We start from the raw sequence: 13511 nt of genomic DNA on the forward strand, positions 1-13511 counted from the left end.
GGAACTATTTCTCAAGAAATACCAGTTATAATGACTTCATATGTACATTTGCTTTATTAAAATTGTGGCACTTATTATAATAGCAGAAATCATCACATGGCTCACATCCAGAAGCAATACAATAGTGGAGGCGCAAACATTCCTTATTACCAGTACAAGTAAAAAAAGTGGTAATATGTCCCATAAGCCCTTAATTGCATAAAATATTATACTGCACATCATTTACAGCCAGCACACTTAAATAAACTAATTATCATCTTTTATATTCTGCAAGGGATATAACGTTCATAGGACATTCAAACATGATAAAAATTAAACATCAGTTCTGAATTATTCATGGGGAAGACACAAGCTGATAATTCCTCTTTTATAACCTACTGGATATTGTCACATGATTTTACAATTTTTTAATGTCTTCAGAGTGAAATCCAAAGAAAAAAAAAAAAAAACTCCACTAAGTGCCATGTTGAAGGACAAAAAATGTTGAGTGCAGCACCTTTAGACAATGAAAGATCACATCCTGTCCAACCACACCATATAAATTAGGGCGTTTGTGGGAAACACATACAAACAAACATCAAGCAAATGCCCTCACAGGTGATGGGCGTGGCTTTGGCAAGCGGTTCTCAAAACAATATTCACATCCAGCGAGAACAGGGGCCACCACCGGGTCTCCCATAATGCCATCTTCATGATCTGGGATGCCTGCAGGCCCAGGGAGGGGGACCTCCAGGAGGAGGATGTGAAGGGCACTCAGGGAACCCCAGTGGAGGCTGTCTGCAGAGTCTCAATCAAGTAGTATTCAGGATAAAATACTGTACCATGTTACACATGTGCTGAGTATCTAGTATGTAAAACTGCAACAGGCTCATAATCAGATCCAGCTGATAATGCACCCAAGAGGATCTGCTTAAAGAAACGATAAAGCTCCACAGACCTAATATCCTTAATTTGTTTCAACCAATGATATGTCCAGTGTTTCATTAGCTCCTTCAAAAATACTGCATACATCAAAAACACAAAACTAACTCCTCCCACCCTCCACCACCAACCAGAGACCCAGAGACTCTATCTAACAGACCACTGAGCTTTGGTGTGTAAAGTGCAGTTCACAGAGGTGCTGGCCGGCCAGCCAGCCGCATCCAGCAAGCTCAAGTTCACCACCAGCCTCGAAACACTACTCTCTCAGGTCAAGGTCCCCTGTGGACATCCACGTCAATAAGAAGGCCGAGATTCTACCTGATCAACTCCCATGTGCTTCACCATCCCTGAATGCTGGCGATGAGGCTTAAGGAAGGACAGTGAGTCATATTTGTGCTACGACATGTCCAGGACCTAGTTCCCCACTTCTCCCCCGGTGTTGCCTCACACTTTCTGTTGTATGAAGTTTTCAAGTTTTATGATGATACAGGCAGTACATTCCATCACCCTCATGGCGACCTCAGACGTGAACCTGTCATTGGGGATCTGCGGGAAGGGCAGCAAGTCAGGGTACCTGGTCTTCAAGCTGTCCACACCGTAGGCCTCCAGGGTGTGGACATCGTTGGTCAGGCCCTCCAGCTGCTGACTGTACTCCTCAATCTTCTGCGCCAGGGCCGTTGGCTTCACGTCCTTATCGGACTTGCCCCGCACGGCATAGTCGGCCGCGATGAGAGCCAGCTTGGCAGACAGGAAGCATTTGAAGCACACCCACTCGTTGGCGTTCTTGTGCAGGTCGTTCCTGGCAGCCGAGAAGTTGGCCCTGGCCTGGCGCAGCCACCTGCGCGCCTCCACCGGGTTGCCGACCGTCTTGAAAGTAGGGGGGACAAAGAACCTCTGGGAGTACGTCTGCCCAGCCGGCGGTGGGCCTTTCTCTTTATTTTGCTGCTGCCGCTCAGATTTGTGGCTCGTGGCCTCCTGGTTCCACGACGTGTAAAATCTCTGGAAGGAGAACTTCTCCGACTGGAACCGGGTGGCCGAGGTGGGAAACGTCCGCCTCGAGGCTCTGTCTGCATTTTGATCGAGAAAGGCCTGTTTCTCTAACCTGTTAATCTCATTCTGCAGATGCTTGAAAACCTCATTAGCCATGTCGTGGTCCTCTGGGTTTTTGTCAGGGTGCCATTTCAAGTACAACCGCCTGATAATCTTCTTCCTCTCCGACTCAGGAAGCTTCCAGGCTTGCTCCACCACAGACGTCACCTCCTTTAGAATTTCTGGGAGAGAAGTAGCCTTGAGCTTTTTGGGGGAATGATGCTTGGAAGACGGGGTCTTGAGGCCCTCTCTCCCAGGGAAGAGGGGTGGAACGCTTCGAAGACCGGGGGCCAGGAACTCCGTGGGGCTGGTGGGGGTGGAGGGGGTGCTGTCTCTGCTCTGGGAGCTCTCCTCTGGCCGTGAGAACTTGTACAGATCCAGAGAGCTAACGATTTTGTATTCACTGTAGCCAATGTCAATCTGATAAATCTTTCCTAGGAAGCTTGAGTTGTCGGCGTCTTCTCTTTCGACCTCTTGTACGATGATGGCGTACGTGTACGTTGGCTGGTACGACCCATAGATGTCCCCGCCTTCAGCATCGACAAGGTAACCGACATACTCTCCCGGGTAAAAGACATTCATGGGGTCCATGAGCAGGGTGTAATGAATCTCAGCAGGTATTGGTGTGCCAGGCATTGGTAGTTCAAGTTTTGATGGTTCTGAAGAGTCGTACTTCACACCTAGGCTGTCAAGCTTCTCGCTGATCCTGTAAATATCATTGCAGCCCAGCATAGCAATTAGGTAAGACGTGTCAGAGATCAGGTTGTCGGTCGCCGACTTCAGCGTCATGGCCAAGGCCAGCAGGAAGTTGATATCCTTACTGTCTGAGTGCTGTATGTACAGCAGGATGACGGCATTCCCAAACCGCTTCAGGAAAGCGAAGGTCTCGCTCCTGCTCTGGGGGATAGGGTTGAAGCCCTTCACCCGTAGTGTGGTCTGAAGCTTCTCAAAGCAGGACACCTTCAGCCCTTCACGGAGGGCCTTGCAGAGGCGGATGGCCTTCTCCTCGTTGGCCAGGAAGGCGTTGTCATTCTCGTGCTTCATGATCCTGACAAGGCCCGCGATGAACTGCTCAGAGGACAGCAGGAGCTGCAGCCGGCCTTGGAGTGAGCACAGCGCCCCAAACTGGCACACCCTGGGGGTCTCCTCGTCCAGCTGCTCCTCCAGGATGCTGCTCAGCAGGCGTGGCCGCAGCTTCTGGGGAAAGAGCATGATGAGCTTGGTGTGGAAGCCGTGGTCCTTCCCCAAGTAACACTGGCTGAGGTCCACCAGCATCTGAACCCCGATGCTGCCCTGGATCCGGCTCTTGTAGTGCGGGGCGTCGTCGAACACCAGGATGCTCGACCTGACCAGTCGGCCGTCCTGACTTGGCAGGTAGAGTGCGAGGTCCCGGATGTTCTCCAGGTCGCCCCGCACCTTGACAGAGTCGTTCTGCAGACTCCTGAACAGGCCAGAAACAACCCTCTTGACAGTGCGCATCTCGTTCGGGTCCAGCTGCTTCCCTTCAGAGTTCTTGAAGATGCGGCTCAGCACCTCCACGTACTGCTTGGTGGAGATGACGTCCTCAGTACCCAAATGTTTGAACAGCTGGTGGAAGGTGCCCAGCTCTAAGGGCAGCTTGTACAGATACGGCTTGAAATCGGACTCGTACTCCAGGTTGATCACCACCTCCTCTGGCTTCAGGAGCTTCCAGCCGTCTTCCACCATCACAAAAGCAACCCCCCGCAGCTGGAAACGGAACTCCCTCTTCTCGGCACTGAGGAACTCGTAGATGCTCCTCAGGACCTTGGCTCTAGTCCTGACCATATCCTCGTCCAGCGTCGTGATGTTGCACACGTTCCTGCAGTTGTTGATGACCTTGTCCACGGGGGGGTCGAGGTTCACGTTCAGCAGGCTCAGAACCTGCTCCAGCTGCTCCTGGGGGCCGAGGTCACTCCCTGCTTGCTCCCTGATGCTCAGGGGTGTGGCCTTCTCTGGGAGGATGGGGCAGGACGTCCACAGCAGCTGCAGCACATCACACTGCTTGAACTTTGGGTTCACCTGGGCACCACTGAACCTGATGAGGGGGAGTGTCCCGTTCACCTCCTGATATTGAGGGTGAAATCGGATGAACTCTGCAGGGGCCCGCTCTGGACACAAGAAGGGGATCAGAGACAGTTCTTTCAGGAAGTCCCCCACAAACAGATCCGTTCGTTCCTGGAATATGTGATGGAGAAGGATGTCGACCGTGTTCTGCAGCGTTTCCTTAGACCAGTTTTCCGTATTAGCTCGCACACTGATCTCCTTAGCAAACTGCAACAACTGCTGCTGAGAGAGGATGTGTTTCAGTCCAATGTTTCTTAAGAATTCTACCCAGGAGGTCATAAATGCAACTTGATTTTTGGGTTTTATAAGTTGTTCCAGTTTTTTAAAGAAGTCTTTCGGGATGAACAATTTTTCAGGAAGCATAACTTCAAAAACTCTTACAGTTCTGTCATAGAAATGCTTTGCTTGCTTTAGTCGGTTGTTAGCATCGTGGATTATCAATAAACCTTCCAGCTTTTCAAAAAGTTGTTCCTTAATCTCAGACAGCTCCTCAACATTCGACAGTCTATTCTTGAGATAAATCAAATGCTCTAGTTTTGCATCATAAGAGAGATTTTCAATTTTTGGTAAGAGGTGTTTCAAATATACCTCAAGATCATCCACGGGTACACAACCCAGCAGCTCATACAGTTCTTTCAAGTGTATTTTTTCTTCAAGAAATGCAGAGGATGATGATTGTGTCCATTTTTCCACTTCAGCGGAGGGAATACTTTTTGTAAGCACATAGCATGTTCCAAACTTCACAATGCTCATGTAGCGACCACTGATGGATTTGTAGCATGGAAGTGACTTTAAAATTTTTATGTCATCTTGGGACATCAAGTGATTCAAATTGCAGTTGAAATACATCAAAAGTGCTTCAAAGTCATTTTCCACTAATTTTTCAGTTCTAAACGTTGAGGTTTGGACCATGTAATGCACAGCCTTCAAAATGCTTGTGGGGCTCTCTATGTTGGCCGTGTGAGAGGACAACAAAGGGACAAATGCACTGTCTTTGGAGCAGATTTTGTTCAAAGCCAGCTGAATGCAGCCAGCTTTCATGAGGGCATGAAAGACCTTATCAGTCTGGGCGTTTGGGAAGACAGCTATGTGCATGAGGCTCAGCGGGAGCAGGACATCCCCCTCAGGGACCACGAGCTGGTTGGCCGACACAGTGAACTTTGTTCCCGGGAGCAGGGCCCAGTCTCTCAGGGTGTCCACGACGGCGTCGAAGGCTGGCTTTGTCTCCTCTTGGTCCTCCTTCACGTTCATGGATTCACTGATGAAATGCCAGGCATTCTTCAGCCAAGACTCACTGGCAAAGCTGTCTTTCCACTTGGTGCAGCTCTTGGTCTTGTACTCACGGGGCAGCACAGAGGGCAGCAGGTCGGCAAAGCTGGAAATGTCAAACACTTTCGCAACTTTGCAGTTCAGTAAAATATTGCTGTACTTCAAGTACAGCGTGTTCATGAACAGGTCTTTGCGGGATGGGATCAGTTCGTGGTATGTTGTTAGAAACTTGGGACGTTTTGCATCAAAAGTTTGCAAAACGCTGTCCAGGGTAATGAGAAGGGGCAGGCCCTCCACTTCAAACTCACTTTCTTCTGCGTCCTTAAAACAATAATCGACTAAAAGTTTTAAACTGTGGAAAAGCTTCAGGTTGGTCTGCTGGAGACGACAGGGCAGCTTCCCAATATGGCAGTTGGTGTCCGGGGAGGAAAAGGTCATTAAGAAAGCCCGGACATCGGCAGGGGTGACATAGCTCACGGGGATGTTGGCATCCACAAGGCAGTGGTACAGGTTAGCAGTCTCGTCACAGTTATAAACCAGGTTGAAGCCGATCTCCAGGAGCAGGTGCTTCAGCCTGTAGACATTCTCTGCGACCGTTTTGCGTGTGGTGATGTTATAATCTGCGTTTTTAAGGTGCTGTAGCTCATCCTGCAGTAGATTGTCAAAGAATGGCCTGGTTTTATTTGAGGTGGACATGTTGACCCAGGTGATGATAACGGCGGAGTGCAGGTCGGAGCCGTCGATGCTGGGAGCGCGCACCACTGGAAGGAGGCGCTTCATGTCATCGTGGATGCAGCTGTACAGCGCCTTCACCAGACAGTACAGGTCTGGCTGGAGGTCCAGCCTGTTGACGGGGAAGAACGACAGAAACTTCTTCAGCGTGTCCTTGACAACGTGGATGGGTGTGCTCTGCAGAACTGACAGCGTTGGGTCAGAGCCGGGGAAGTAGCGCTTCTTTAGCTGGGCCAGCAGCTCCACATACGCGGGTGCGATGAGCGCCGTCATCAGGCTGCTGTTCCAGTCACTGCGCACGCCGACCCCGTTGTCGTCTCGCCACAGGTTCCTGCGGGCTGAGTCCAGTGCAAAGTGGCCGTTCACGTGGAATGGGAGCCCTGTCTCTAAAGAGAGCGGCAGAAAGCAGAAGACCCTGTGGGGCTTCTTGTAGTTGTGGGTGATACAGGCGGCCACGCCCCCACGAGGGAAGAGCGTGATGTCCTGGTTCTTGTGCGCTGACACAACGCTCTTGGACACCTTGTCGATGCTGGAGAAGCCAGACCTGTTACAGATGAGCCATGTGGTGAGGCTCCCCTCAGAGTCCTCGGTGTCCATGGTGTAGGTGACCTGCTGCACTGGGATGTCTGGGAGCTGCCTCTTCTTTGTGACGCTGTCGATGACAGACGCGTGAAACTGCTTCCTCTTCAGCCGGTCCCCATCAGTAATATTGCCCTTCACAGAATACAGCACGTTCAGGGCACCCGTGGCTTTGTCTATTTCACAGATAGAGATTTTTTCCATGTGGTTAAGAAACATTAACAGCTCTGCCCCATCTGACCGCAGCTTGTCCAGGAGGTTCTGGACCATCCTGTCTGATGATGGAACTGATGAGATCTCCGAAACCTTTGCCATCTCTGCGTTACGGAGAGGGAACCGGAACATCGTGCAGTTGTCCAGCTTGAAGTGGGTTCCCAGGTAAAGATCCAGAACGTCCGAGAACTGAGTTCTGAAATCCGCATCCAGGTCTCTGAACATGCGTCCAGGACTGACGGACGTGGCCCCCGGCGCATACCTGGCGTGAGGGTCGAAAATGCACAGGATGTCATTGCCGGAGATGAAGGAGGGGCAGTCTGTGATGTGATACACGGAATTGAACCCCACCCCGTACTGCCCGGTCTTACAAGGGTTCCCTTCCTTGGTGCCTCTGCCCAGGTTCTGGATCCCTCTGACGTCATCCTCTGTGAAAGGCTGGTTGTTGTACACACACAGTGCTGGCCCCTGCAAGGGCGCCCACTTATCATCAAATATCCTGTCCACTGGGTGCTGCCTGGGGTCAAACACGAAGCAGATCTCCGTGGCCTTCGCATCATCAGCGTTCTGAAGCAGCTCTTTCAGCATCTCCTTTTCTGAAGGATAGGCATTGAGGATGCTCTTAATTCTGCTGGTCAGTTTTTCTTTCTGCCCAAACTCCGAGCCCAGTGTCGTGAAGCACACATTGGATGCATACCGTTCCAGGGCTTTGTGCCGCTTTGGCACTGCACCCAGTTTCACGGCTACTTCCCTGGGTATGTCTGCATGACAGTACTTGACAGTGCTATCCTTCACTTTTATCCAGGGACAGTCATTATAGCACAGAGACTTCGCAGGGAGAAGCTTAAGGTTAGTATCTGGCAATACTATGTGGCCATAATTTTTCTCACAAAATTCTTGTTTCTTTTCTCTAATGAGACTCCATATCCCCTCACTGATTATTCGCCGGCAGAGCTGAAAATTCTCTTCTGTTACTTGTTTGGTTTCTTTTTCTTGAGCTATGGATTCCAAAACGAGGGCAAAATCTTCCACAGTGAAAGACTGCCTCACACCCACACTTTCAAAAAGTTCACGGAAATTATTTTTATATTTATTAGGCAACTGATAAAGGTATGGGGCTGCTTCAAAATTTAAATGAAAAGCCACCTTTTCTGAGTTGACATACGCATTTTCAATGAGAATGAAGCTAAAGGTTTTCAGCTTTTCAGTGACTGCCATCTTGGTGCTGTCGCTCTGCATCATCGCCTCGTGGAGGTATTTGTAGCAAGCATTGGTGATGTTCTCCTGGTATAACGTGATCCCATCATCAACTGACTTTGCAACTTCTCTCAGCTGGTTTACAACCAGCTCAACTGTGGGCTTCCGGAGCAAACCCAGAAACTCCTTCACTGCTAAGGGCACAGACCCACAGCCTCTGAAGGAATGAGAATTTTCATTTAGAATTGGTTGCAAAAGACAAACTATATCCTGGTGCTCAGCTATATAGAGGTCAGTTGCTGCAAACATGGTTTCAGGCTTAAAGCTGTTGCCTTTCCAATCCAAAGAGAAACCTGCCGGCTTTGTCAGAAATGGGAGGAAGGGGATTGTTTGATACATTGCAGCAAAATCCTTTGCTCTTGGATCCCTTATCTTCAGTTTTTCATCAATAAGACTTAACAGGATGCTACTTCGTAGACAAGCAGCGCCGTGATCACTTTTATTAATTTCAGCTACTGACTCTGCACGCTCCAGCATGTCATCCCACAAAATGTCATCCTTCGCCATACCTAGCTGGACTAGTTTGATCAGAATAATAGGGTTTAGATAGTCCTGAGTGGAACCATAAGGAAATCGTCCATCTTTAGTATCAAATAACTTAGCGACACGTCCTTCAGGGTGGATTAATCTTGACGGTAAAACCAGAGGATGCCCCTCCAGAGAGCAGGGGATACATGGGGTAACACGGAGGATCCCTGAGAACTCATCAACTTTCTCATTTAGGACAAAATTCATTAAAGGATCTCTGAGTTCTGCTTCAATTTCCTGAATATTTGGGAAAAACACTTCTGAAAAAAACTGTCTCTCTGAAAATGTATTTTCCAGCAGTATCTGTTTGCAGCCAGCTTCTTCAAATCCTAGCTTTACCGAAGAAGGAAGTTCAACAGCACAAAGGTTTTTCGACCCTGTCTTCTTGAGGTATTTCAAAAATATCTTGAAGGCAGCTGGACCAACATCTCTTCTTTTAAGTATGGAGTCATCCAGAAATCTCACGTTCTTCATGGAGACCCACGTGGACCCGTCAGAGAAGACCCTCGTCAAGTCCTTCCCTTTCCCATGGGCGATGTCTTCATAAAACCCTTGGCAGATGACAGAGAAGTCGTCATGCACTAGGTCAGGGTCAGGCCACACAGTGTGGTAAGTGTAGTCCATCAGCTCTCCGCTGGCGGCTAGCTCACGCAGCACACTGAGAGCCTCCAAGTACGCTTTCACGACCACGTGCCTCATGAAGGTGGTGTTCCAGCGCCCCTTCGTGTCTGTCTTCCAGATCTCTTTCCTGTTTGAAGTAACGGCAAAGCACCCATTGATGTGAACTGGCAATCCCGTCTTTATCCGCAGGGGTAAATAGCAGAACACTTCTCCAGCCTGTGGCCGCACAGCCCACTTCTGGTCCTGGACTTCAGCAAGGAGAACTGCCACAGCTCCACATGGGACCAGGCCCAACCTTCTCCCGCTCTCACTCAGGGAGAACTTGAGTGCCTCCCCCGTGTCCATGCAGGTACAGATCAGCCACGTGGTACAATCCACGGTTTTCTGGGGCAACTCATCTGAAGGTTTTTTGGATTGGCCTGCCTTCGCCATTTCAAAGAGAGCAGCCGGGTCATCTTCTGGACCTCTGAAAAGTGGTGACTGTAAGTCTGCAATCCTTCGGAACACATGGTGAAATTCCTCCACTGTGATCTGCAGGATGCAAGACGACTTGGGGGCCTCGGCGGGGAGCTTTTTGTTACTGGTGCCACAAGTTTTCATGAGCTTAGCGGCTTCTTTTAGAACACTGATGACAGGTGTGGTCAGCGCTTTGGAGGAGCATGGCTTTTTTTTTATGATTATTGTGTCCTGTGCTAAGCTGGGATTGGTTTCCTCAATCTTCAGGTACTTCAAGTACATGGAGGTTACATTCTGAGTGAAAATGATGAGCCTGTGTCCACAGAGACTAAACTCATCCACCAGAGAGTAGATGTCAGCTGTGTTGTAGCAGGTGCTGCTGACCTCGCTCACTTTGGCTTCCTGCTGGGTTCTGAAGGACAGTCGGAACAGAGTCCCACTATAACTGTAGGGTGCCTCCACCGTCAGGGGCAACTGACAGTCAAACACGTTCATGAATGGCTTGAACTGATTAGGAAACTTCCTGAGTCTCTTCTGCTGTTTGCTCCAGTTAATTTTGATCCCAGGGTTAGACCTGTCCTTAATGTGCTTGCTAATGTGGTTGATGTTCGGGTCAAACATTATCATGAACTCTCGGCTCATAATGACAGGGATGTCAGTGATGTGGTACACAGAGTTGAACCCAAGACCAAATTTCCCAACCTTGTCAACTTCGGCCCTCTTCAGAGATTCCCCAAGCCTGGTTATGTTCACAAAGTCTGAATCTGAGAACTGGGAGTTGTTGAACGACCACAGAGCCGGCCCGTGGCACGCCGCCATCCCCGGGTCCAGGAGATTCTCTCGGATGTCCATGTTTCTTCTCATGTCAATCATGAAGCTGCATTCTGTTGCATTTGCATCATCAGCATTTTGAAGAAGCTCTTTAAAGATATCTGACACTGAAGGGTACTCTTCCAGAATGTTTTTGATCCTTACTGTCAGCGGTTCTCGTTGTCCTGACTGCTCAAAGCCCATGTTCTCAGGGTTGATTAGTCTTGTACTGAGGCATGGGACTTTCAGCCACTCGGCAGTTTTCATGGGTATGTCCTCATGCACCAAAATGATCGGCTCCACAGAATCTTCCAGTAAGTCATTCAGGTCATCAACTTTGATGTCACAGTAGCAGCATTCATGAATTGGCTTCATGATGAGCTTGGAAGGGTTCTTGCTATGATGTATAGGAACTGGTGTGTTGGGGCTTGCTGGAATCTGATTGCTGTAAAGCCACCTGATAATGTTCAACATAAGATGAAGATTCTGTTTGCTTTCCTGGTCACTGAGGTCTTGGTCACTTTTGAGATACACCTTCTGAATGACCATGGAAATATGATCTGCTGTCAACTCCTCTATTGAGCCACAGGCCTTAAACAGCTGGTGGAACTTTGCCATGGTTTTAGGCACACTATGCAAATAAGGCTGAAGGTCAAGATCATGGAATGGTTTTATCACAGCTTGGGTGAGAGGACAGAACTTTTTGCCAGTCCAAACCCACGGAAATTTTAAGGCTCTGAAAGCATCTTTCCCTTCATTTAAATGATCATGCATGAATCCATAAATTTCAAGCAAAATATGTTGGAATTGGTAGTAGTCTTCATCGCTAAAGGCCTTTGATGTATACCAATCCACAACGATCTTAAAGTGCTTTAAGACGGCGTTGATACCAGGTTTTGTGAGGATGCCTAAAGCTTTCTCCAAGTTTACATGGACGCTTTCCACGAGGGGAATTGAAGAGCCAACCAGGATGGCATGGGCTGCATCGCACATGTCAGGGGGCGCACAGAGCTCACAGAGGTCGCCCTTCCAGACTAAGGAGCCTGGGTAGTTTGGGGGCCTTTCCTTGCAAGCTGGAACCCATTTTATCTTCTTTAGGGTCGCCTTCCCTTCACACGAGTGCAGCAGGGCAGGGTTCTTATTTAAAACCAGTAAGAGTGTCCTGGCTTTCTTCAGGAGAGTGTCCTGATTTGGACAAGAACTGGCCTGTAAGGCTTCAATTTTTTTAGCCACTTGCACAACATCTTTCTCTTTGAGACTGGCTTCATTTTTCAGGCCAATCTGTCTTAAAGAGTGAAGGATGTCTGGGGAGGTAAAGGCTGAGGGCGGGAAACAAGCTTCCTCTTCGTCATAGAAGAGGTCCTTCAACACCTCTACGTCAGGGTCAAAGAGCTCGCTGGCCATCACCAGCCGCCCTGGTGGGAGCTGAATAAACTTTAGCGGCGTTAACCAATCAAGCACATTTGGGTTCTCACTTTTGAGAGAGGACAGGTTCTCAAGGACCCATAGCACAAGGTGTGTCACCTCTTCTTGAGAGTAAAATGTACTTTCTATGTCTTTTAAGATGAGCTTCAAGCAGCTGGTGGTCCTGACCTTCTCCACCTTCAGCAGGTTCGCCAGGCGGATGGTGGCCTCGTCGCTGCTGTCAACCACTGAGATGGAGAGCCGCAGGCCTGCCGGGAGTGTGGCCGCGGGGTGCAGGACCCTGCAGCCCTTCAGCTTGGTGTAGGAAGACAGCCCCTGGCTGGATGAATGGTTGATGCGCTTGAATATTGTCAGCTCCTGAATTATTCTCTTCTCCTTCTCACTGCTCTCAGTCAAGTTGGCCAAGAACTTACGCAGGGCATCTTTGTGCGTTGGAAGCAGCGATGCAACCTGGTTACATAGCTTCTGCAGAGGCATCTTCTCCATGATGTGCAGCACAGCACTTGGCGAGGGCAGGTGGATATATTTTTTAATAAGTGGGTGCTGTATGCAGGCATCTAATTTTTTAAGGACAATCCCTCCAAGCTTCTGTACCACGTCTGCTAAAAATTCTGGAAGCTGTGCTTCAGACTCATCATCTAAAATGACTAATGAAGGAGCCCTGAGTCTGATGAGCTCCACACACGTCTGCCCTTCTTCTAGTGGGGTCCTGGGGATGAGTGGCATCTCATCAAATAAAGTCAGATCCTCTGAAAAATGTACGTAGAGATGCTTCCACACCATCCTAAGCCATGACACAGATGGGTGCTTTCTGTCTTCATCGCATGGGTACCACTGGACAATCAACTCTCTGCCAGGCCAGAATGTGTTCATTACTTCTTTGATAAGACGTGCAAAGCGTTCTGGATTCAGGAGCTGAAGCTGAGTGCAGGGTCTTCCTGCAAGTCACATAAAGAGATGCTATAAGTAAATACAAGTCTACTGTTGCTTATTTAACTTGCATATTCTTGCATATTAGATAGGCCTAGACAGTCACTTTGAGAGTTTTAAGCACACTGTAAAAACGCAACAATTTGGCATAATTGTGCTGACAGAGCCTAGAGAAGTAATATTTTTCTCTGGAAAGTGCTTACTTTATTTTTTTATAAATGTTATTTATTTATTTTATTTGCCTGCATCAGGTTTTGGCTGTGACACGCAGGATCTTCAGTCTTCATTGAAGCATGTGGGACCTTTAGTTGTAGCAAGTGCGATCTAGTTCCCCGGCCAGAGATTGAGCCAGGCCTCCTGCATCAGGAGCACGGAGTCTCAGCCACTGGACCACCAGGGAAGCCCTGGAAGTGCTTATTTCAAATAAATATATAGAATGCATTTACATGCATTTAAAAAATTACCCTATAGTATCATACAAATGGAATCAACATGGAAAATAATTTTTAGTGGTGATTTGACCACAAATAAGAGCATCAAAGAAAATGTGAATAAAGCTTAAAGAAGCTTCATTTTATTTAAGGATAATTTATAAG

The 13511-nt window shown here is 48.6% G+C and overlaps 1 protein-coding gene across 2 annotated transcripts in view; it reads right to left on the reverse strand.

Moving 5' to 3' along the window:
* The window catches only part of SACS (sacsin molecular chaperone), an 81390-nt gene continuing 67910 nt past the window's right edge, over positions 32 to 13511 (reverse strand). For both annotated transcript variants that reach the window (XM_018056556.1, XM_018056555.1), the window contains one exon: positions 32 to 12923. In XM_018056556.1, coding sequence (XP_017912045.1) covers positions 1366 to 12923 — 11558 coding nt within the window. In that variant the 3' untranslated portion in view covers positions 32 to 1365. The remainder of the gene's footprint in view (positions 12924 to 13511) is intronic.

Source organism: Capra hircus, chromosome 12 (genome assembly GCF_001704415.2).
Source record: "Capra hircus breed San Clemente chromosome 12, ASM170441v1, whole genome shotgun sequence".
Lineage (NCBI taxonomy): Eukaryota > Metazoa > Chordata > Mammalia > Artiodactyla > Bovidae > Capra > Capra hircus.